The sequence below is a fragment of the Mustela erminea genome, chromosome 11 (genome assembly GCF_009829155.1).
Source record: "Mustela erminea isolate mMusErm1 chromosome 11, mMusErm1.Pri, whole genome shotgun sequence".
NCBI lineage: Eukaryota > Metazoa > Chordata > Mammalia > Carnivora > Mustelidae > Mustela > Mustela erminea.
Window position 1 is genome coordinate 12449361 of NC_045624.1, and position 26830 is coordinate 12476190.

At 41.6% G+C, this 26830-nt stretch overlaps 1 protein-coding gene across 4 annotated transcripts in view; it reads right to left on the reverse strand.

The window, feature by feature from the left end:
- Positions 1-26830, reverse strand: part of SSBP1 (single stranded DNA binding protein 1) — a 41323-nt gene that overhangs the window by 9673 nt on the left and 4820 nt on the right. For 3 of the 4 annotated variants that reach the window (XM_032305127.1, XM_032305131.1, XM_032305130.1), the window contains exons 6-8: positions 26306-26394; positions 22112-22185; positions 9360-9671 (exon numbers count right to left, since the gene is read on the reverse strand). In XM_032305127.1, the coding sequence (XP_032161018.1) occupies positions 22142-22185; positions 26306-26394 (133 nt within the window). In that variant the 3' untranslated portion in view covers positions 9360-9671; positions 22112-22141. Of the gene's footprint in view, positions 1-9359; positions 9672-22111; positions 22186-26305; positions 26395-26830 lie in introns of those variants that run through there. The other variant, XM_032305128.1, reaches the window with a different exon arrangement.

The following is a 26830-nucleotide window of genomic DNA, read 5'->3' on the forward strand; positions in this document are numbered from 1 at the left end:
TATCAATATGTCAACAGTAGTTCAAGCTGACAGAAATCACACGCAGTCTTTTCAACCAAAGAAGCCTGATTTATATAAAACAGTGCCTTACAAATTGGACCATGGCCAACAGTAATAATCTTTATAGGGCTTTGTATAGATCTCACCATACATACATATTATACTGGGAACACAAAGGAGGTCACAAAACAATTATTTCCCCTTTCTAGATGTGTGGCAGTCTGATATTTTCTATCCTTTCTATTTCTTTCATTGCTGCTTGTCTACCACAAACTTGATTTTATAATCTACGCATGAGTTGTAATAAATATGGTTTGAAAACACTGATCTGAAGGATGGAGAGGAAAATCAAGGCCACCAAGACACAAAGCAGAGAGTTTAGCAACACCATCCAAATAACAGAAGGACAGACTTTCGGATCCCCTCAAAAGGACGTCCCACGGTAGCAGATGACAAATCTGCACAAACAGCACAGAGTCTCTTCTGGATACCCGCCACACAGCCAGGTGAACCTCATCAGGCTTGGCATTCTGCAGCATACGATACGGTTACAAAGCATTTCCGAGAATCCTCGGCCATGAGCACAGCCCTCCCTTCATCACCCTCAGCCTTCTCGGGCTAACTCTGCAACCTGACCACATGCTCCTGAGCTCTGGGCTCCAGAATTACAGTATGGCAGTTCCCAGCTGTCTCTGGCAGTCCTTTAACAGGACCTTAGCCCAGTTGTAGCGCTGGTCCCACAACCCACCACTGACGCTGTTCGGTTTTTTCTCATGGCCTCAGTTCTATAGATGCACATTTCTGTTCTCACAACACCTTCTACATCCTCTCCTAAGAAGCAATAACCTAATAAGATTCCTCTACGCAGGGATTAGAATTATCCAGTGAGAAGAAACATTAGAATATGTAACATATCAGAATTCATTTCATGTACCACGTATGGCTGATCATCCTGCTTTACAAGTCTTATTATTTTTACCCCTTCCAAAATTATAACGTTTACCTTTTTAGAAGTCATTACTGAGCAATCTAGGGTTAACTATAATTTTTCTCTCTCAGTTTTGATTCTTTCCCAGGACAGTGTTTCCATGCACAATGGACTAGCGGGTGGCCAGAGTTCCGTTTCAGAGTTTAAAAGACATCGTTGGAGTCATGGAACACTACACCAAAAACTAATGATGTACTGTATGGTGACTAACATAACATCATTTTTAAAATTGTAACAAACAAATAAATATTTGTTAAATGAGAAAAAATAAAAAAAGATCATCGGGGTAGAAAAGACATTGCTGGATATCAGCATTATCGCTGCCCCTTCTCCATCAGGTACCACTGATAAGAATTATGAGCCCATAATTATACCATTCCCACCTTTTTTAAAAAAAATTTTAAGACTTTATTTATTTATTTGACAGACAGAGATCACAAGTAGGCAGCGAGGCAGGCCGGGGGAGCGGGGGAATCAGGCTCCCCGCTGAGCAGAGAGCCCGATGCAGTGCTCAGTCCCAGGACCCTGAGATCATGACCTGAGCCGAAGGCAGAGGCTTAACCCACTGAGCCACCCAGGCGCCCCCATTCCCACTTTTTAACATAAACACTACAACTATCATACAATAACTAATATCATAGCATTAGTAATGTCTGCTTCCAAAATGTACGTTCACCACCCTCCACTGAAACAGCCACATATACTCAAGTCCAACACAAAATGTGCATCTTTAACCACGGTTTGTTAGGGATCCATGCCAGAGCCAAGGTGCTGGATGCTTGCACCTGTCATCCCAGGCTGCAGACATCTAGGACGACGACTGGGAGATCACGCTCTTGTTCTCAACCATCCTTCTGAGTAAAAGACCAAAGGAAGCGTATCAGTCAGGGCATCCACAGGAAGCAACTGGTACAAACCAGGTAATTCCAGAAAGGTGCTGAAGTGGAATTATTTACAAAAGTGAGCAGAGGATAGGGAAACCATAAACAGCTAGTGCAGTGCCCCAGGGCTCGGACCAGTGGGACTCCACATCGCCACACCACCCAGAAACAGAGGGCTATGTAGAGGGGACCTCCTGACTGTCGCTGAGATTTCTCAGTTGGGAGACCCCAAAGAGAGTGCACTGAGCGAATAAGCCTCAAAACACGGGCCAGCAGACTAACAAGACAGTGCACTATCGTCTTCCTGCCCTTCATTATTCTGGCACTTTCTCTGCAGGGACTGAGGTATCACGGTCCAGGTCTTCGCCTCATTCCTGCTCTGACACTAGCATGACAACTGAGTTGATAAGCACCAGCGGGACACTCAGACTGACAGCAAGACAAGTCACAAATAATAGCCCTTTCCATCAACTGAGGCTCACTAATTTGCAGAATACAGAAGGAAACCAGCACAGCTGAGTGTATATAGCAGAGAGACAAGCTACAACAGTAAGTGAAGTGCAGGCTTCTGGGTCCCTTAAAATCCTCACCTGGAGGTGAGGCAACGGCAAACTCTCAGTCTGAGTAAACAGGACTGGTCTGAAGGCCCTCGCTCCCACCAGGTGTGCACATGTACATTCTCTCTGTGCCTCATCTGGGAGAGCGCACCTTACCAACCTTGGTCTTACACTGCATACAGCCCCGCTACGGAACACTGCAGCGTATGGCCCACTCCAAATGAACATAGGCCTCATTTACACCTTCAGTTCCATCCCCCAAACTGATAAAACTTTGTTTTACAGAAACAGAACAAGAGTCTATTATCCAGATGCTTTCAATAACCAGCTACCATGCTAACACACCAGCTTGATGCCCCATCCTGCCATAATGTTACCCAAAAATGTTCATCCAGTCTTTCCCTTCAGACACTGGGGACAGGGACATTCCTCCAGGATTTCTGAGCTCCAACACACACCTTGCTGGATGTGCTAAGTATACGAGGCCCGGCCACCTTGACCGGGGCCATTTTGAGCAGTAAGCAACCAGAAAGGAGGAGGTAATGTGCCCCTCCGGGACAAGGAGCAGGCTTGTTTCCTGCTTGCTATAAAAGCTGCATGTTCTCCAGGCTCAGTGTCTCTCTCCATAATGAACTCCACCTGGGCCCTGTGCGTTGCCCTTGGGGACTCTTGGGACAAAGGGAACTGAGAGAAACACGTTGGTGTTCACGCTGCTTCCTGCACTGCTGATAATACGACACTTTTCTCCAATCCAGAGGTTTCATATCTTTTGCCAGCTTCCATGAAACAGTGACGGGCTAAGTTACAGGCCTGTCAATAGGGTAAAATCAAATCCCCAATCCACAGCCAACCTCAATTTGACCACCACTGCTTTCCATAGCGTATTCTAGTTATTATTTTCCCCCTTAAACCCACAAACCCCACCTGTACTCTGCTCCATACAGTGGGGTCTGGGATTCTACAAATCATTTCCCAGATGCCCTTTCCAGATGCTTTGCTGTTGGTTATCTGTCAGTATGAAAACTGGCAGATGAGCAGGAAAGAAAAAGAAAAATCCTGCCTCTCACTCCAACAGGGTATCCCTTGGTGGCAGTTCCTTTGACTAGGTTAAGAGTGATGACTGTAGACCCCATGAACCAGGATAAAATCATCTATATAGTGTTAGCCAGCCTGGCCAAGGCAAAGCCCCGTCAGCACACCAGAAACAACTGTAACCCCCAGCAATGCAGCAACAGGTGCATGCTCAACGGTGCCAGCCCAGCGATGGTATCAGTTTCTGGCTCTGACACTACCCTTCCTTCTCTCTTTCCCTCTTCCCACATTTTTGTAAATAATCCCCTCCATTAAATCCCCTCTGTCTGAGATACCTGTCCTGGCTTCCCCTTTCCTGACTGGACACTGAACAATGCACGGTCCTTCCACGTATTTTCGAAGTTTTAGTTGTTACATTTCAAAAAAGATACAACACCCATCTCTGTTTTGCATTCTCCTTGGGGTTCTGGGGTTATTTCCAAAAGGAATAAGAAACTTTAACCTATAATACCATTTTCATACTGCAACTCCTGCCGGTAAGTTTTTAATACATATTATTTTCATTATTTTAAATCATCCTATGTTGGTAAGCCCAAAATGCACACTTTCGTGTCATACCACTCTTCAGAGCTCTACACTCCCATATCCACTTACCTATCTAACTTCTTTACTTGGATCTATCATGGACATTTCAAATTTAACATGTCCAAAACAAAACTCTCAATTTATTCTCATATTATTTTTTAAAGATCTTATTTATTTATTTGACAGAGAAAGATACAGTGAGAGAGGGAACACAAGCAGCGGGAGTGGGAGAGGGAGAAGCAGACTCCCTGCCAAGCAGAGAGCCCAATGCGGGGCTTGATCCCAGCACCCTGGGATCATGGCCTGAGCCAAAGGCAGACACTTAATGACTAAACCACACAGGCACTCCTACTCTCACTTAAAAAGACCTATCTCTTTCCCCCAATCTTCCCTATTTCAGCAAATGGCAACATCATCTGTGCAGGTGCTCAAATCAAGCACCACCTAAGAATTAAATTGATTCTGTCTTTCCTATAACCCCACATCAACTTATCAATGACTTCTCCATTTTTGTCACAAAACATATCCTGAACTTTCCATTTTCATTACCTTCATACTGGTCCAAGTTACCATGGTCTCTCATCTGAACTACTCAACAGCCCCCAAACTCATTCTCTACTTCTAATCTTCTTTTCTGTAATACATTTGCCATACAATCACAAGAATGATCCTAAAATGTATTTTAGATCACTTAACCCCACTACTTAAAACACTCCGACAGCATTGTAGTGCAGCTGCAAAATGTAAACTCCTTATACTATATACTAAGAATCTCTTCTGCATGTCCTCTTGCATGTACCAGGATTCAAGATAAATTTTACCATATCATATAGTTTGAGTTAAGAACAGGCTTTATTGGAGTAAGAGAAAACTCGTATCAACAACAGGAATGAAAGCATGACTCTCCTTCATCCTCCTATGATTACACACAGAGGGGGGCCAGAGCAATGCTCGGCGAGCAGTGCAGTTCTGTATGCCAATGGAAGTGCCTCACCCTCTTGTTTCTATTGTTCTCACTTTTTGTCATAAAAGCATGAAAGCAACTTCGTCAGTAGTAGAACAGTCCTAGTGCCAGAAAACACGAATTTGGGAAGCCAGCTACTATAGGAGTTGTCTGAGAAGACCAGATGACCAAGACGTGGGGACCTTGGAACCCACAGGATGTTATAGTTCCCACTGATATTAAGAGTCAACAGTTCTGGGGTAACTGAGCTTATGTAAGCACTTACTGGTGGGGCAAGTGAAAGAAACCCTCTTTTCCCAGCTAGTGTTTTCTCCAGACAACTGAGTTTGAAGGAGGGTTATTTTCAGACAACTTTTCTCATTGCAATACAAATTTCCTACAAAAAGAAGGATCGGGGCGCCTGAGTGGCTTAGTCAGTTAAGCGTCTGTCTTCGGCTCAGGTCACGATCCCAGGGTCCTGGGATCAAGCCCCACATCAGGCTCCCTGCTCAGCCTGTCATGTCAACTAATTAATAGTGCCCCTTTTGGATGTTTTACTCATTAAACACTAAGGTCCTAGGTTCAGACCTTAGCACACAGCAGAACCGCAATAAATATATACTGAATAAATAAGTTGTCTTTTTAAAAAAAAAAAAAGATTTATTTGAGAGAGTACACACATAGAGATGGGGGGAAGGCAGGGGGGCAGGGAGAGAATCTCAAGCAGACTCCCTGCTGAGTGTGAAGCCCAAGGTCTGGTGGGGCTCCATCTCACAACCCGGGAATCAAGACCTGAGCCAAAACCAAGAGTCAGACATTTAGTGGACTGAGCTACCCAGATACCCTGAATAAAAAATTTTCTAAAGGAAGCTTGATTTTTGTTTTTGTTTTTAAATTTATTTTTTTTTATTTTCAGCATAACAGTATTCATTATTTTTGCACCACACCCAGTGCTCCATGCAATCCGTGCCCTCTCCAATACCCACCACGTGGTACCCTGACCTCACACCCCCCCGCCACTTCAAAACCCTCAGATTGTTTTTCAGAGTCCATAGTCTCTCATGGTTCACCTCCCCTTCCAATTTCCCCCAACTCCCTTCTCCTATCTCCCCATGTCCTTCATGCTATTTGTTATGCTCCACAAATAAGTGAAACTATATGATAATTGACTCTCTCTGCTTGACTTATTTCACTCAGCATAATGTCTTCCAGTCCCGTCCATGTTGCTACAAAAGTTGGGTATTCATCCTTTCTGATGGAGGCATAATACTCCATGGTGTATATGGACCACATCTTCCTTATCCCTTCGTCTGTTGAAGGGCATCTTGGTTCTTTCCAGTTTGGCGACCGTGGCCATTGCTGCTATAAACATTAAGGTACAGATGGCCCTTCTTTTCACTACATCTGTATCTTTGGCATAAATACCCAGTAGTGCAATGGAAGTTCTATTTTTAATTTCTTGAGGAATCTCCACATTGGACTCCAAAGAGGCTGCACCAACTTGGCATTCTTTTGTTTTTAACCCAAGTTTCAGATTCATTTTTTAACTGATATTGACTCAGTATTATGTTTCTAAAAATTACTGTTTCTGGAATGGTTGTAATACATTTACATAGCTGTATGCCACGGTGTGAACATTTATTTACCCATTTTCTGCTGATGAACCTTTAGGTAGTTTCCCTGGGTTGTTGGTTGTGCTATTATGTACATTATTGCTAAGAACACTCTTGTACATGTTTCTTGGGCCACATGAGCAAAACTTCCTATAAGGGTGTACCTTCAAGATGGAATCACTAGATGAAATTTCAAAACCAGTCCATGCTGACATGTTTCTCAAAAGGAGGTGCCCGTTTACACCCTCCCACCAGTGCGTAATTTCTACTGGTGTAAAGAATCCCCCTTCACACTTCGTTCTATCAAATGTGTCAGAATCTGCTAGTGTGGAGGCCTTAAAATGAAATCTCATTGCAGTTTTTGGTTTGCATTTCCTTGATTATTAATGAAGTCAACTACTTTTCCATAGATCATTTATATTTCAGTCTCTATGTCTTTCCCCATTTTTCTACTAAGCTGTTATCTCCTCTTTGCTTTGTAGGCCTTCATATAGTCTAGATTGTATTTTTATTGCTTTGTAATCCTTTATTTACTCTAGCCTGTATTTCAGTTATACTATTGCAAATATCTTCTCTCCCAGCTTCAGACTTGTCATTTTGCTTTCTTTATGGTGACTTCTAATTTAAAAAAGGTTACTTTTAATAGTTAAATGTATCCCTCCTTTTTACATTTTATTTGACAGAGATGATAAGTAGGTAGAGGCAGGCAGAGAGAGAGGGGGAAGCAGGCTCCCTGCTGAGCAGACAGCCCAAAGCGGGGCTCGATCACAGGACCCTAGGATCATGACCTGAGCTGAAGGCAGAGACTTTAACCCACTGAGCCGCCCAGGCACCCCTACATTTGTTTTAAAAAGAGACTTCCATGCCACCAGAGCATAAAGACACTGTCTCATATTTTCTTCCAAAATTTTTAATGTTTTGCCTTTCACAAGTCTTTAAATAACCAAGAATTGATCTTTGCGTAAGGTAGAGATCTGATTTCATTTTTTTTTTTCTGTATGAATAACAAATCTCCCTAGCACACTTTATTGAATAAAAATCTCTATTTTACCCACTGATCTATGCCACTTTTATCATTTATCATGTCCATCTATACATGGTCTGCTTCTGGGTTCTCTATTCTATACCACTGTTCTGTTTATTCCTGCATCCACAGTACAGTTCTTTTATCAGCACAGCTTTAATTAAAAGAAAAGTCTTCCCAACGGACAAAGCAAGTCCCCTATCTCATTCTTCCTCTTCAGGAGTATGTTGTCTGATCTTGGACCTTTGATTATCAATGCATTTTTAGAATCAACTTGTCCAGTTGCCCAAAACTTCTGGGAATTTTTATTTGATCTGTAACATCAATTTGGGGACAGTTGGTATCTTTACATTATCGATGCTTACAATAAACATGGTTTACCGATACATTTAGTCTTTGAATGTATTTCAATAAGGTTTTATGTTCTCCATAGAGACCACACACTTGAAAGACTCCTTTCATTTTCTGATGCTCTTGTATAAGGGCATCTTTGCTGTTGTTTGCAATTGACTTTTGTATACTGATCATGTCTCCAGCAACTTCTAATTATTCATCTACAGATTCTTTTCTGGTTTCTATGTAATCCCAGCATGTGTAACTTTCTTCATTTCCATCTTAATACTTTTTTTTTCCTTCCCAACTATGCTTGCTAAAGCCTCAGTACAAGTAAGTTGTCAAAGAGGTAGTGATAAGGTATCACTGCCTGCTCATTTTAAGAGAAATACTCTTCTAATTCCAAGGCCACTTGAGCCACACCTTGGACACATACTCTTTGTTTTTATATCCAAACCACAATGTCAAGATTAGCATGTTATCAGAGAACGCCCTTTCTTCAGTGTGTTGCCCACTTACTGCTCTAGTTTCAGCTTAGTTTAGAACTGTCACTTGAGGAATTCCCTTTTGTCTTATAAGGCTGATGCTACAGACCGAACAGTATCCACTCAAAATGCACATATAGAAACCCTATCCTCCAATGTGACCACATTTTGAGATAGGACCTTTAAGACGATAAAGTAAAATGAGGTCATAAGGGTGGGGCCCTGACACAACAGGATTAGTGTCCTTAAGAGAGACACCAGAGAGCTCACTCACTCTCTGCCAGCAAAAATAGGTCATCCCGTGAGCACACAGCGAGATGGTGGCCATTTACAATCCAGGAACACAGGCCTCACAGGTCTTATAAGAAACCAACCATGCTGGCACCCTGATGATCTTGGAATTGCAACAAAACGTCTGCTGTTTAAATCACCCAGTCTCTGGTACTTTGGTAAGCCCAAATGAAGATTCCCAAGGATACGATAGAAACTATTATCATACTTAGCATCTGGTGGGACACCTCCTCACTCCAGATTATGTTGTCTGCTATGCTGCCAGGAGAAGCCTAAGGGTGGTACTTCTGTTCTTAACTTAAGCACTACTTTATTTAATAATTTAATAAGGATCCTCGTTAGAGGCTTCAAGCCAAATTAGGTAATACCTATCTGCTGAAAAATTATGCTTATATTTACTCTTTTAAAGGCTAATTGCTAAGGTTTTGTGTACATAGTATGCCCCAGTCCCTCTCCAAATTTAGAATGAGACATAGGATAAAGTCTGAAGGACTGTGGCAGTAGGTTTTTACTTCTGCTAGCAGGGGAAGGTCTTAGGAGAGAATTAGATAATGAATTCATTGTGTATATGAAGATAAAGAATGTGTGAATTAGTAAGAATGAGTTTAACTGCAAAGCAAAAAGAAGTGGCTTAAACAAGGCAGAGATTTATTTGTGTCTTCCAAAGAAGTCCAGAGATAGACTGTCCAGGACTGGTATGGTGGTTCCATGGTCATCGCAGATTCCAGCTTCTTCTGTCTTCCATCCTGAAGATCGTCTCATAGTCCAAGATGGCTGCTGGAGATCCAGCCATCACGTCCACATTTCAGACCAGAAAAAGCCAGGTGAGGATCCGGAGAAGCACAAAGGATAAGCCTCCCAACAGAGTTAATCATTTAAGAAGCTTTCCTGGAAGCACCACCAAATGACTTCTGCTTACAGCCCCTTAGCAACTGTTAACTGCAAAGGAGAATAGAATGCAGTATTTCAGCTGTGCACACTGTCACCTCCAATAAAATGTGGGCTCTGTAAATTAATGGGTTCAATAGAAAGGATAATGGCTACTGGGTAGTGAATTAATCATGTTTCTTATTTTCCATATTTTGATGTTTGACATCTTGAAGCCTCCCAGACCCTGGGAGTAACTAACCCCTCCCAACATTAGCTAATCCTAGAAATAGTAAACACTTGCCCATGAGCAAGTCTTTAATACACAAACCAACCAATCCTGATTTCATACCCACCATTAGCCTCCTTTTATCCTGCAGTCCAGAACACTATTCCTCTGCCCAAAATCACCAAGTACCTGACAACAAGGGACCACTCCTATTTCCCAAAGCCTGGTGAAAATTATTCTATCCCACAAAAACCACAATAAAAGGTCTGGTGCACACTTTCCCTCGTTCCTTCTGCCTTTTGGTCTACACTGGTGCATCCCCATGTGGTTCAAATGGTGTGGCATGAGACTTCCTCTTGAGAACTGAAACAAAGTCTTCTTTCAAGACAACGGTCTTCATGTCTATCATCTTGCCACACCAGATTAACACAAGTCCCTAGAACACTGTAAAACTGGTAAGCAACTGGAAATCTTTCCCATAATTTGGTTTTCCACAACAGAAAGCTATAATCCTGGCAACATTTGTTATGTTGTCTCACAAAATGTGCTTCAAAAGTGTTTGACAGAAGAAAAAAATAGTCATTCTTGTCTTGACTGCTCTTCTGAGCTCCACTCATTGATATCAAATATAAGCTAAGGACTTTATGATTAAACTATGTTCAAAACTACTCCTGATCTTTCCTCTTCTCAAATCGGCTCCCACTTTCACATTCCTTAGTCTCAGAAACAAAATTTCCACACACCTGCCCAAGCAGCTTCAGAATTCTCTCTTCACAGCCTTTTCTCTTACCGCCAGCACCTACTTGTCCCTAGAACATCCTGGGCAAAGCTACGTGTTCTTCTCCTACTCAGTATTCCTTACCCAGAGTCCATAACGGGATCTAGCATGTAACTGTTGCACAGTAAATGAATCGTGAAGACCACACTCCCCTCGTGTCACCTATAGTCCCCACTCTCCTGACCTTTCTAGGCTCCTTCAGTAGCTTCCTAATTGCCGGCAGGCTTTCTCCCTTCTAGCCCTGTTCTATTTATCCCTGTATCTAGGCCTGTACACATGCATGGTACAAAGTAGGTGCCCAACTGACTTTTGAATTTAAAAACATACCCAGATTATCTGTAAATAACCATGGAAGATTAAAAGCAAACCAAAAAACACTAACACAAACTATGCTCTTAGTAACCCACAGACATTAACAACAACAACAACAAAGGCCAAGTACAATAACCTAAAGTTAGTAAGTATCCTATGAGACTTGGGGAGATGGGCATGGGGACCAAAAGAGATAACACCTTGTTTAAAATAACTACAGCCAGAATAATAATGGCCAATAGTATCGAGCACTTGATTCGGATAATGTGGCCTATGTAAGTTATATACATTATTCGTTGCTCACAGCAGGCCTGGAACATAGGGCCACTATTTTCCCTGTTTTATTCACAGAAAAACAAAACGACAAAAAATCCAACACAGGCAAAAGTTAAGAAACTGAGCAGAGGCCCCTCAGCTGGTAAGTGCAGCAGATCCAGGCTGGCTGACTACACAGCCTTAACTGAACTACCACGAGAAGCCACCTTTTATCCAAACAGCAGGTGGAGCAGGAAAGCTACAAAACTACAGCGTACGCCTGTACGGACGAACAACACCCCAAGGTCCCAAAGCACGGCAGAGAGCAAACGGATGAAGAGTAAAGAGACAAAAGGAGAAAAATGTCATCATCATGGCTGCGGGATCCGGACAGCCTCAACAGCGACACGCCATCCCAGCACAGGCTGTGGGAACAGCACAAAAGCAAATTTAGCCGTGAGAAAGGACTGCCGTGCTGCTGACACCTGCCGAAGGTCTCGTCCTCTAAGACGCGGGCCTGTCAAATTCCGGAGCGATCTTGCTGGCAGTTTCAACCCTCAGCAGGAAGGAAACAACGGGAGGAGCAGACACCGTGAACCTATTTTAACCAGTAAAGAAAACTGCTGGGTAACAAGGAAGCAAGAAGAATATGTGAAGATAACTTGGTAAAGAGATTAACTGCAACCTTCCCGTAGGATCATCAGACTGAAAAATGAGAAAGAATGAAGAGCTGAGGTATTCCTCCCTCATTCCCAATTCTATCCCAACCAAAACCGTTTAGGTACTGCAACTCCTGGTGTGACTTCGATGCACCCCGAATGGTCAAAAGTTATCTGTGGGGGGTTCTGAACAGCAGGGCCAATGGAAGAGGGAGACAATGGGAAGCAGACAGTAGGCAGAAAGCAAAACGCGAGCTTCACATACCTAAACTCCCACTCCCAGTGTGCCCGCTAAGCTGCATGACTCCGACATGTTACTTAACCTCTCAGTTTCACGTTTCCTCACCTGTAAAATCAGGATAATACCACCTTCTTAGGGGTAAGTTAAATGAGACAACAATAAAAAGCCCTGAGCTCAGGGTCTGGCATCTGTTGAGTACAGAATAAATGTCAGGCATTAATATGGTAATTATTACCTTGTAAGAGATGTCTCTATAACTCATGAACTTTTCTACAATGATTTGCTCGCTGCTGCTCCCACCAAGCTTCACAGCATATAATCCAAACCCTGACAGAAAAATAAGTGAAGTGATTCTGCCCTCAATTTCACGTCAGTGTTTCAGTGCGATCCAACGGACTGACATTTAGAAAGCCCTGCAACGGCACTGTGCTCGGCTGAGCTGGATGGGTATGAACAGGTAGTTTTGAGTAAAAGACAACCCTGCCTTCAAAAACTGGTCTGGTCTCTTTCGGGAATACAGAGAAACCACCAGTAATTTCTCCGGAATTGCAGAGGTTAGGCTGTAACCCAGTTGACAATGACAAGTAATCCCCAAAACAGCCACAAAAACACATCTTTGGTGTTTTGGGATGTCTCTGGATTCATTGTCCAGTAATTTTTAAGAACTGAATGACTCTTGGAGAATTGTGTTGGCAGCAAATGGTGGATATCAGATGGGTTGGTCTTTAAAGACCGTTATTCTGGGTTACATATGGGTATTAAGAAATACACAAAAGAAAAAGGAGGGAAAAAGGTGAATGATGTATCTAAGCACGTAATACTAAGATGCAGAAGATCGGCGTCGACACACGAGAGGCTCTCCTGCTCTCCTGCTCACCTCCAGGACAAGCAGCAGTATTAGCTGAAGGTCGATCAGAAGTGCAAGCCTGGCCTGGAAATAATGGAAAGATTTTTTCCCCAAGATGAAAACTTTTGTTTTTCTTAATACAAAAATAATGTATATTCAATGCTTTAAAAGAAATAAAATATATAAAAGTGCAAAAAAAAGTAAGGTAAACCACACATAATCCCCCCCCACCGAGAGACCATCACAACCGTTTGAGGTTTCTCCTCCCAGACATTTCTAAACATACACTTTTATCTACTACTTCTTTTTCAAAAGTAGGGTAACACCACATGCTGTTTGATACTTCTTCTCCCACACTTCTACGTATCATACTCAACTTTCCACCCAACACAGAATCCCAGTATCAAAGTCGAAGGACAGTTTCCCACGGGTATATTCCCTGATACCATAACAACGTGAAAAGGGAATGCAAGGCACAAAACATGGCCTAGGAGACCCCCACCAACTCTTCCCACCACCAACCTCCCACACGTCCTCCAAGACCAGCTTGGGAGGGTGCAGTTTCCCAGCACAGGGGGCTGCCCAGATGGGAAGGGCACAGCTGTGCTCCTCAGGTCCGCAGCACCACGCGCATGCAGAGGCTCCGCACTGAGTACACGACTCTGAAAGCCCCGCTGCCCAACCTCGGGGCCCGTCAGGTAAGCTCCAGCGGAGTGAGCAGAAGCCTGCGGCTCACGGGGGTCCTGCAGGCCGCGCCTTTCTGCCCCTGCGCCCTAGATGCAGAGTTGCTTTGGGCTGGTCATTACACTGTCTTGTTCACCATATTACCTGCCCAAGGCACACTACTAAACAGGAATACTAATCTGCATCACTTCTCACAACCTTTAAGGAGTAGAAAGGTAGCTTTTCCAAGAAAGACTGGCCCAAAGATCAAGTTTATCTACGTTACATCTTGCTTGAGGAATGTGGCACAAAAGAGTGAGGACCACGTCACCAGTCTGAACGGAGAACGTCAGGGAGCAGAATTAACGTACTGATTAAGGGTCCCAGCGGCAGGAGAAAAGGACAGCTGAGAGGAGGGGACTGAAAGCACTGGTCACTAGTCCTGCGCAGGAACAGGGGAAAGCTAAGGAACTCCACCTTTCCTTGACCAAACTGCACTGCAAGTACAAAACACTGCTCAGTGCGGGTCCGTAGTGCCGTATGTGAACTGGGAAACCACAGACAGTCCAGATCTCAGGCGGAGCGGACAAGACACGCCGTCTGGGGCACATGTACACAGGCTGGACCCGAGGCAAAGCCGGAGGCCAGGTGGCCTAGACAGAGTGAGGGACTTCTGTCATCAGACCCGGACACCAGGCTCCGCGGCAGCCGAGTCTGAACTGCGGCCAACCAGCAGGCAGACCCGTGCAGATCTAGTGCAGACCTGAACAGTACAAGACACACTGAAAAACTCAAGTTCATTTTATGTAGTATTTATTAGAAAATCATTCTTACTCTGTAATTTCCAGAATCTTATCATGAAAGTAACTGTGTATACATGATGTGTATGCACACCACGGGCCCATGTGGAAAAATTAAAGGAAAATGTCCTTCCTGGGGCTCTAACCCAGGGAGGCAAAGTGAAAGGTTGTTTGGGAAACCCCCAAGTTCTGGATGGGACTAAAGGATAACAGTGGGGCTTAGAAAGATAGAAAATAGTGGAAGCAGGGCCCCGGAGGCATCACCTGGAGATGAACTATTTCACCCCTCCTTATTATTTTAGGTTTTTACTGCTGATAAAATCTATTTGAATGCTACTAGTGAAATTTGCCCAAAAACAAAAGAGGAGAAGAAGGTAGGTTAGTCTTGAAGCTCTCTAGGTTAGATACCAACCACTGTTCAGCAACCCCTTCCAGTTTGGGCTAAAGCTTAATATCCCATTGGGATCATTCATCTGTCACCATTTATCGAGTATACTGTGCCAAGTCCTGGTTAAGGGGCAGGTAAACAGAGAAGATACAGTCCCTGCCATCTAGTTTATAGGGCAAACAGTAAGAAAATCGTTGTTCACAACCATGGGATAAATGCCTGCCACACAGTGAAGCTCAACAAATACTCAGTGGCTGAATCAACACTATAAAAGTGTGCACAAAAACAATGGGGCAGGAGGAGGAGTCAAGATGGCGGAGAAGTAACAGGCTGAGACTGCTTCAGCTAGCCGGAGATCAGCTAGATAGCTTATCTAAAGATTGCAAACACCTGAAAATCCACCGGCAGATCGAAGAGAAGAAGAACAGCAATTCTGGAAACAGAAAAACAACCACTTTCTGAAAGGTAGGACCGGCGGAGAAGTGAATCCAAAGCGACGGGAAGATAGACCCTGGGGGGAGGGGCCGGCTCCCGGCAAGCCGCGGAGCAACGGTGCACAAAATCAGGACTTTTAAAAGTCTGTTCCGCTGAGGGACATCGCTCCAGAGGCTAAACCGGGGCGAAGCCCACACGGGTTCAACGTGGCCTCAGGTCCCGCAGGGTCACAGAAGGATCAGGGGTGTCTGAGTGTCGCAGACCTTGTGGGTATTGGAACGGGAAAGCCGGCTACAGAGACAGAGCCGACAGTAAGCTCACAGCTCGGTGTTACCTTGAACTGGTCGCAGGCTCGGAGAGCTCGGAGCGCGGCCGGAGGTCAGGCAGACGGGAGTAACTGGGCGCTGTTCTCTGAGGGCGCACTGAGGAGTGCGACCCTGGGCTCTCGGCTCCTCCGGGCCGGAGACCAGGAGGCCGCCATTTGTATTCCCATCCTCCGGAACTCTACGGAAAGCGCTCAGGGAACAAAAGCTCCTGAAAGCAAACCCGAGCGGATTACTCACCCTGGCCCCGGGTAAGGGCGGTGTAATTCCGCCTGGGGCAAAGACACTTGAGAATCACTACAACAGGCCCCTCCCCCAGAAGATCAACAAGAAATCCAGCCGAGACCAAATTCACCTACCAAGGAGTGCGGTTTCAATACCAAGGAGAGCAGCAGAATTCCAGAGGAGGAGAAAGCCAAGCACGGAACTCATGGCTTTTTCCCTGTGATTTTTTTTTAGTCTTGCAGTTAATTTAATTTTTTTCTTTTTCATTTTTTGTTTTTTGTTTTTTTTCTCGCCTTCGGGTAAAATATTTTTTTTTAACTGTTACCTTTTTCTTTTTTAACGATTTTTTACTAGTTTATCTAATATATATATTTTTTCTTTTTTACATTTTTCTTAGGTGTTTTCCTTTTTTTTTTAATTCTTTTCTTTTCTTTTTTCTTTTTTTTTTCTTTTTCTTTTTTCTTTTTTTTTCTTTCTTCCTTTTTGAACCTCTTTTTATCCCCTTTCTCCCCCCTCACGATTTTGGATCTCTTCTAATTTGGTTAAAGCATTTTTTCCCTGGGGTTGTTGCCACCCTTTTAGTATTTTACTTGCCCCTTCATATACTCTTATCTGGACAAAATGACAAGACGGAAAAATTCAACACAAAAAAAAGAACAAGAGGCAGTACCGAAGGCTAGGGACCTAATCAATACAGACATTGGTAATATGTCAGATCTAGAGTTCAGAATGACAATTCTCAAGGTTCTAGCCGGACTCGAAAAAGGCATGGAAGATATTAGAGAAACCCTCTCGAGAGATATAAAAGCCCTTTCTGGAGAAATAAAAGAACTAAAATCTAACCAAGTTGAAATAAAAAAAGCTATTAATGAAGTGCAATCAAAAATGGAGGCTCTCACTGCCAGGATAAATGAGACAGAAGAAAGAATTAGTGATATAGAAGACCAAATGACAGAGAATAAAGAAGCTGAGCAAAAGAGGGACAAACAGCTACTGGACCACGAGGGGAGAATTCGAGAGATAAGTGACACCATAAGATGAAACAACATTAGAATAATTGGGATTCCAGAAGAAGAAGAAAGAGAGAGGGGAGCAGAAGGTATACTGGAGAGAATTATTGGGGAGAATTTCCCCAATATGGCAAAGGGAACGAGCATCAAAATTCAGGAGGTTCAGAGAACGCCCCTCAAAATCAATAGGAATAGGCCCACACCCCGTCACCTAATAGTAAAATTTACAAGTCTCAGTGACAAAGAGAAAATCCTGAAAGCAGCCCGGGAAAAGAAGTCTGTAACATACAATGGTAAAAATATTAGATTGGCAGCTGACTTATCCACAGAGACCTGGCAGGCCAGAAAGAGCTGGCATGATATTTTCAGAGCACTAAACGAGAAAAACATGCAGCCAAGAATACTATATCCAGCTAGGCTATCATTGAAAATAGAAGGAGAGATTAAAAGCTTCCAGGACAAACAAAAACTGAAAGAATTTGCAAATACCAAACCAGCTCTACAGGAAATATTGAAAGGGGTCCTCTAAGCAAAGAGAGAGCCTACAAGTGGTAGATCAGAAAGGAACAGAGACCATATACAGTAACAGTCACCTTACAGGCAATACAATGGCACTAAATTCATATCTCTCAATAGTTACCCTGAATGTTAATGGGCTAAATGCCCCTGTCAAAAGACACAGGGTATCAGAATGGATAAAAAAACAAAACCCATCTATATGTGGCCTCCAAGAAACTCATTTTAAGCCCGAAGACACCTCCAGATTTAAAGTGAGGGGGTGGAAAAGAATTTACCATGCTAATGGACATCAGAAGAAAGCAGGAGTGGCAATCCTTATATCAGATCAATTGGATTTTAAGCCAAAGACTATAATAAGAGATGAGGAAGGACACTATATCATACTCAAAGGGTCTGTCCAACAAGAAGATTTAACAATTTTAAATATCTATGCCCCCAACGTGGGAGCAGCCAACTATATAAACCAATTAATAACAAAATCAAAGAAACACATCAACAATAATACAATAATAGTAGGGGACTTTAACACTCCCCTCACTGAAATGGACAGATCATCCAAGCAAAAGATCAGCAAGGAAATAAAGGCCTTAAACGACACACTGGACCAGATGGACATCACAGATATATTCAGAATATTTCATCCCAAAGCAACAGAATACACATTCTTCTCTAGTGCACATGGAACATTCTCCAGAATAGATCACATCCTCGGTCCTAAATCAGGACTCAACCAGTATCAAAAGATTGGGATCATTCCCTGCATATTTTAAGACCACAATGCTCTAAAGCTAGAACTCAACCACAAAAGGAAGTTTGGAAAGAACCCAAATACATGGAGACTAAACAGCATCCTTCTAAAGAATGAATGGGTCAACCGGGAAATTAAAGAAGAATTGAAAAAAATCATGGAAACAAATGATAATGAAAATACAACGGTTCAAAATCTGTGGGACACAACAAAGGCAGTCCTGAGAGGAAAATATATAGCGGTACAAGCCTTTCTCAAGAAACAAGAAAGGTCTCAGGTACACAACCTAACCCTACACCTAAAGGAGCTGGAGAAAGAACAAGAAAGAAACCCTAAGCCCAGCAGGAGAAGAGAAATCATAAAGATCAGAGCAGAAATCAATGAAATAGAAACCAAAAAAACAATAGAACAAATCAACAAAACTAGGAGCTGGTTCTTTGAAAGAATTAATAAAATTGATAAACCCCTGGCCCGACTCATCAAAAAGAAAAGAGAAAGGACCCAAATAAATAAAATCATGAATGAAAGAGGAGAGATCACAACTAACACCAAAGAAATACAAACTATTATAAGAACATACTATGAGCAACTCTACGCCAATAAATTTGACAATCTGGAAGAAATGGATGCATTCCTAGAAACATATAAACTACCACAACTGAACCAGGAAGAAATAGAAAGCCTGAACAGACCCATAACCAGTAAGGAGATTGAAACAGTCATTAAAAATCTCCAAACAAACAAAAGCCCAGGGCCAGACGGCTTCCCGGGGGAATTCTACCAAACATTTAAAGAAGAACTAATTCCTATTCTCCTGAAACTGTTCCAAAAAATAGAAATGGAAGGAAAACTTCCAAACTCATTTTATGAGGCCAGCATCACCTTGATCCTAAAACCAGACAAGGATCCCACCAAAAAAGAGAGCTATAGACCGATATCCTTGATGAACACAGATGCGAAAATACTCAACAAAATACTAGCCAATAGGATTCAACAGTACATTAAAAAGATTATTCACCACGACCAAGTGGGATTTATTCCAGGGCTGCAAGGTTGGTTCAACATCCGCAAATCAGTCAATGTGATACAACACATCAATAAAAGAAAGAACAAGAACCATATGATACCTTCAATAGATGCTGAAAAAGCATTTGACAAAGTACAGCATCCCTTCCTGATCAAAACTCTTCAAAGTGTAGGGATAGAGGGCACATACCTCAATATCATCAAAGCCATCTATGAAAAACCCACCGCAAATATCATTCTCAATGGAGAAAAACTGAAAGCTTTTCCGCTAAGGTCAGGAACACAGCAGGGATGTCCATTATCACCACTGCTATTCAACATAGTACTAGAGGTCCTAGCCTCAGCAATCAGACAACAAAAGGAAATTAAAGGCATCCAAATCGGCAAAGAAGAAGTCAAATTATCACTCTTCGCAGATGATATGATACTATATGTGGAAAACCCAAAAGACTCCACTCCAAAACTGCTAGAACTTATACAGGAATTCAGTAAAGTGTCAGGATATAAAATCAATGCACAGAAATCAGTTGCATTTCTCTACACCAACAGGAAGACAGAAGAAAGAGAAATTAAGGAGTCAATCCCATTTACAATTGCACCCAAAACCATAAGATACCTAGGAATAAACCTAACCAAAGAGACACAGAATCTATACTCAGATAACTATAAAGTACTCATGAAAGAAATTGAGGAAGACACAAAGAAATGGAAAAATGTTCCATGCTCCTGGATTGGAAGAATAAATATTGTGAAAATGTCTATGCTACCTAAAGCAATCTACACATTTAATGCAATTCCTATCAAAGTACCATCCATCTTTTTCAAAGAAATGGAACAAATAATGCTAAAATTTATATGGAACCAGAAAAGACCTCGAATAGCCAAAGGGATATTGAAAAAGAAAGCCAACGTTGGTGGCATCACAATTCCGGACTTCAAGCTCTATTACAAAGCTGTCGTCATCAAGACAACATGGTACTGGCACAAAAACAGACACATAGATCAATGGAACAGAATAGAGAGCCCAGAAATAGACCCTCAACTCTATGGTCAACTAATCTTCGACAAAGCAGGAAAGAATGTCCAATGGCAAAAAGACAGCCTCTTCAATAAATGGTGCTGGGAAAATTGGACAGCCACATGCAGAAAAATGAAATTGGACCATTTCCTTACACCACACACAAAAATAGACTCAAAATGGATGAAGGACCTCAATGTGCGAAAGGAATCCATCAAAATCCTTGAGGAGAACACAGGCAGCAACCTCTTTGACCTCAACCGCAGCAACATCTTCCTAGGAACAACGCAAAAGGCAAGGGAAGCAAGGGCAAAAATGAACTATTGGGATTTCATCAAGATCAAAAGCTTTTGCACAGCAAAGGAAACAGTTAACAAAATCAAAAGACAACTGACAGAATGGGAGAAGATATTTGAAAATGACATATCAGATAAAGGACTAGTGTCCAGAATCTATAAAGAACTTAGCAAACTCAACACCCAAAGAACAAATAATCCAATCAAGAAATGGGCAGAGGACATGAACAGACATTTCTGCAAAGAAGACATCCAGATGGCCAACAGACACATGAAAAAGTGCTCCATATCACTCGGCATCAGGGAAATACAAATCAAAACCACAATGAGATATCACCTCACACCAGTCAGAATGGCTAAAATCAACAAGTCAGGAAATGACAGATGCTGGCGAGGATGCGGAGAAAGGGGAACCCTCCTACACTGTTGGTGGGAATGCAAGCTGGTGCAGCCACTCTGGAAAACAGCATGGAGGTTCCTCAAAATGTTGAAAATAGAACTGCCCTATGACCCAGCAATTGCACTATTGGGTATTTACCCTAAGGATACAAACGTAGTGATCCAAAGGGGCACATGCACCCGAATGTTTATAGCAGCAATGTCCACAATAGCCAAACTATGGAAAGAACCTAGATGTCCATCAACAGATGAATGGATCAAGAAGATGTGGTATATATACACAATGGAATACTATGCAGCCTTCAAAAGAAATGAAATCTTGCCATTTGCGACAACATGGATGGAACTAGAGCGTATCATGCTTAGCGAAATAAGTCAAGCAGAGAAAGACAACTATCATATGATCTCCCTGATATGAGGAAGTGGTGATGCAACATGGGGGCTTAAGTGGGTAGGAGAAGAATCAATGAAACAAGATGGGATTGGGAGGGAGACAAACCATAAGTGACTTTTAATCTCACAAAACAAACTGAGGGTTGCTGGGGGGAGGGGGTTTGGGAGAAGGGGGTGGGATTATGGACATTGGGGAGAGTATGTGCTTTGGTGAGTGCTGTGAAGTGTGTAAACCTGGTGATTCACAGACCTGTACCCCTGGGGATAGAGTATTATGCCTCCATCAGAAAGGATGAATACCCAACTTTTGTAGCAACATGGACGGGACTGGAAGAGATTATGCTGAGTGAAATAAGTCAAGCAGAGAGAGTCAATTATCATATGGTTTCACTTATTTGTGGAGCATAACAAATAGCATGGAGGACATGGGGACTTAGAGTGGAGAAGGGAGTTGGGGGAAATTGGAAGGGGAGGTGAACCATGAGAGACTATGGACTCTGAAAAACAATCTGAGGGTTTTGAAGGGACGGGGGGTGGGAGGTTGGGGTACCAGGTGGTGGGTATTATAGAGGGCACGGATTGCATGGAGCACGGGGTGTGGTGCAAAAATAATGAATACTGTTATGCTGGAAATTAAAAAAATAAAAAAAATAAAAATTTAAAGCTAAAAAAAAAAAAAAAAAAAAAAACAAACAATGGGGCATCCCAAAGGACACTTAGCCCTTTGCTCTAACACAGATGAACCTGACAGCTCACTGTTTTGTACACTTATACACAGAAACCATCCTTAAAAGAATAAATCATTAGCTACAAAGGCCTATGAGACAAAAAGGGGAGGGGGAGTAAGAGTCATGAGAAGTCTTATCATTCATTTTATATAAAATAATATTTTAATTCTTGTCCTTAGGACCTATAAAGACTATACATAATTTGGAAATGAGACTGTACCAAACAATGGCCAAAGGAGACTCGTCCACTCTATGCCTTCTCTTTGGTCTGGTCACTCAGAAATATAATGTTATCTGTAAAGAAACCAAATCATAAGTATTATTTTCAGAACTCTTTCTCATTTAATCGTTCCCCGATGACACATACTTTAGTGCTATTATCTAACAGGATTTTAGAAAAATTCCCAAAATGTGAACTAAGTCCTGCTATGTTCACGAGAGGCATATATTCAAGAGGCACCAAAGGAGCTAAAAGTTGGGCTTCAGCGACGTGACAACTGAGACCTTGCAGAAAAAGTGTGGTATTTCTTGTCTTCCCTGAAAACAATTACAACTGCTCAGCAATAACTTCCTGCAAAAGAACTAGTCACAAATTTCAGAGCCTGCAGTGCTCAGATAGAGCCATGAAAGCAGGCAGCACGTCCTCACACAGAAGAGGGACCAGGCATAACACTCCCCACACTGGAGGTACAGAGAAAGGATGGGGTCCAACATATGGCCCTGTCGGCAAAGACAAACCGACCGATGTCTTTAAGTAGGCTGTAACACTCACACAGAAGACACTCTATTTTTAAATTTTAAAATAGATTGACTTTTTATACTCATTCTTGGGAAATTTTTTACTAATCAATATTACAGAGAAAGCATTTTCAAACAAGATCAGACACTGCACTTAAAATGTTGTCCCAGATGGGGTTAATTTAGGAGAAGCAAAGGAAAAGAAGTACTTTCTGTACAATTTTTTAAAAATCCAGATTCTTGTAACTTTAGAATTATTTTAAAAAGTGGTTATTACAGTATCTACAAATACAGTTTTCTAAAAACAGAAAGGTTGACACAGAAAGGTTACTGCAGAAGAGATTATTACAACTGACACCACAGTGTAAAAAAGCAAGAGTGCCATCCACTGGTGGTTACGTTTACATTAAAGACATGGATCCCTAGGAGGAAAAAAATGACCAAGCACCAAATTTAAACTCCATTTCTGAGCACTGGGTGTTAACGTGTAACTAATGAATCACTGAACACTACATCAAAAACTAATGATGTACTGTATGTTGGTTGATTGAAGAAAAAAACAATAAAACCTATTTCTTTCAATTCAAATGTCACTAAAGATCTCTTCATTTTTACTACTGACCATAAATCTGTTAATGACTCAATTAACACACCCATGCTGTGAATACTAGTGACAAGAAGAAAACAAAATGACAGAGAAACTGAAACTTCAATTTAGTGTTGGCTTGGCTCAGAACAATTCCTACAATCCAAAGTTTGCCCATACTTTTGGTTTATAGTGGAATATGAAAGTGTTAAATGCTTCAGAAATACCTAATTGATAGAGATTTAGAAATGCCAATTTTTTAAGATTTTATTTATGTATTTGACAGACAGAGATCACAAGTAGGCAGAGAGGCAGGCAGAGAGGAGGAAGCAGGGTCCCCGCTGAGCAGAGAGCCCGATGCAGGGCCCGATCCCAGGACCATGACCTGAGCCGAAGGCAGAGGCTTTAACCCACTGAGCCCCCCAGGCACCCCAGAAATGCCAACTTTTTTATTAGAAAGTTTCACTTTCCACTGCTGAATTCATAGGTATAGTCCTACGCCCCACAGAGGTCTACAAAAAAATTTGTGAATAGGCAGAGATCTCTGGAGACATGGCCCAAGGAAGAAGAGCACGCAGAAATGAAATACTGTCAAGATGCCCAAGAATTATGAAATCAAAATGGTCAGATAGGACCTCATCTAAGATCTGATAATGAGGGTAGAAAGATAACTATGTTGGTTTTCAAGATCAATATACCTCAGAGAAACCACAAGAAATAAATTTTTTATTATTTATAACAAATTATAGTTTATCAATAGGGTAGCATGGTTAAGAGATGAACTCTGGAGCAAGGTGAAAAAGAAAGCTAATAGGAAAATCTGTCAATTAAGAGACTTAAGTTCTCAGAGGTCTGGCCTCCAGAATTGTGAGGAAATAAATTTTTTCATAAGAATAAGAGACTTGGGAGCGCCTGGGTGGCTCAGTGGGTTAAGCCTCTGTCTTTGGCTCAGGTCATGATCTCAGGGTCCTGGGATTGAGCCCCACATCGGGCTCTCTGCTCAGCAGGAAGCCTGCTTCTCCCTCTCTCTCTCTGCCCGCCTCTCTGTCTACTTGTGAGCTCTCTGTCAAATAAATAAATAAAAACTTTAAAAAAAAAAAAGATTAAGAGACTTAAGATACATATAAACCATGTAAGATAACCTTATGGACTTATATTTATGAAGTAGTCAAAGAAATTTAAACATTGTGATATCTGGTGAAAAAACAATTAATAATCTCCTAATAGTAAGTGTGGTAATAGCACTGTAGTTACACTTTAAATAGGAATCCTTATCTTTCAGAAATACCTACTGAAAATATTTATGAATGAAATAATATAATGTCTGGGAATTCACTAGAAAATAATCCAAATGGAGGAAAAGTAGGCTGGGCCATCAGTTGATAACTGTTGAAGCTAAATGACAGAAAATTTTTTTCTACTTTTCTATGTTTATGTGTGTTTGACATTTTCAATAATTAAAAAAATTAATTTTTAAAAGATACCCAATTTTGGCATATCTCAGACGTACATAAACACTTGAGACATTACTTTCTTTCATTTCTATGTACTTACTCATACAAAAGGTTTCTTAGTGTTTATATCCATTAAAAACTAATAATAGAATCAATGTTTAACCACTATTTTATTTTGGGGCACCTCAGTGGCTCAGTGTGTTAAGCATCTGCCTTCAGCTCCGGTCCTGATCCTAGGGTTCTGGGATCAGGCCCCACATCAGGCTCCCTGTTCAGCGGGAAGCCTGCTTCTCCCTCTCCCACTTGCCCTGCTTGTGTTCCCTCACATGCTCGCTTGCTCTCTCTCTCTCTCTCAAATAAATAAAATCTTTAACAGTTGTCTTATATTTTTTTTTAAGATTTTATTTATTTATTTGTTAGAGAGAGTGAGCACAGGCAGACAAAGTGGCAGGCAGAGGCGGCGGGGAGAAGCAGGCAGGCTCCCTGCTGAGCAAGGAGCCTGATGTGGGACTTGATCCCAGGACGCTGGGATCAGTTGTCTTATTTTAACAATTTATTGAAGAGTTAAAAAAGGAGCACTTCTCTCAGAAAAGATGCATTCCAATACAATTTCAGTTTTCAAATTTATATATTAAAATTGCTTTGGTATTTTATGTTTTAAAAACAACTATAATTATAACTCAATCAAAAGAAACTGTAACATTTATAGCCTTAATATCACAGAATAATAATCTTATTTTTAAATAAAATTTTATTCAAAATAAAATTTCAAATAAAATTTTAAAAAAACTTTGAATTTATGTATGTATTTATGTTATAAATATAATAGGATGAATAATAAAATATTCTTATTTATACAATATGTATTAAGTTACATTTCTTAGGAGAAAATGGAAAAACAAGTTCAGAGAAAAAGAAACAACATAAAACTTCCAAATGTTGAAGAGCTTGTTCATGTATTTTTTTCAAGGATGATGGGTATCAAACAGCTATGGTATTTACATCCATTTATACATTTCAGAGTAACAATCCCATATTGAAAAAAATTTTCATGTCAACTTAAATATGTCCAAAGGGCTACATTTGTTTCAAAATTCTTACAGAATTTTCACAGAAGTTTGAAAACTCAGCTCTGGGAGGTATCTCAGGGAGGTATCTTCCTGACCTTCCTTAAACTTTGTGTGTGTATGTTTTCTACATTGTTTCGCATTTTGTCTAACGAGAACAGGAACTTAAAATCACCCTGTAAGGACCAACTGGGTGGTGACTAAACCTGCACAAATGTCTAATGCCACTCATAGTAGAGTAACTCTATCTTGGCACAGGCTTCTTCCCGTTTAGGCCATGTCCTTAAAGACACTAAAGTTCTTCTCACTTCAAACAGCTAAGTACTAACACGGACAGTCTACTCAAAAGTCACCTGTGAAATGAAACTGAGCACAGAGACAATGTTCTGCATGACCAAAACTCAGACACTCAGAGCAAACCCACAAACCACACTCCCAGCGCTCACGGCGAGCTGCTTGACAATCATAGCATCAGTACTCAAAGCCTCCGTTCAAGTTACTGACAACAAGCCAAGCTTTTCAAAAAGGGAAGGGGGAGCAGGGAATAGCTACTATCACAAGCTTCTTACCAGCTATGATCGTTGTTGCTTGCCGCCTCACGTTATTTTTATCTGTGTATTCACCATAGTCTACTTTCCCTTCTACATAGATTCGGGACCTGATAAAAATAAAATTTACAGTTTTCAGCCTGGAGATTGTCATCTGTTTTATGAGACAGAGTCCGGTGAGAGGCAGTAACAAGCACACATGAAGGATGAAACAGAGAATCGGGCATAATCTCATTTTTGCTACAGCTCAAAGTTCAACATTAGGAGTACTAAGGGTACTGAAATAGGATGTCCACACGGACTTGACACATACAGCTCTCAGCCTTGAGCTGCCAGCAGTCCTCATGAAAGTTTAAAAAAAAAAAGTGACTTTAAGACCACGAATTGGAAAAGCAATGTCATGGGATCCTTTCAATCTCTAGGACTGATTTCCAACATTTCCCCCCACTTTGATACTGGACTCCCTAAAAGCTTTGCTGATTTTCACTTATTGTCCAATTCTTTCCCATAGGTTCATGAACTTATTCTCAAGGGACTTGGATTATT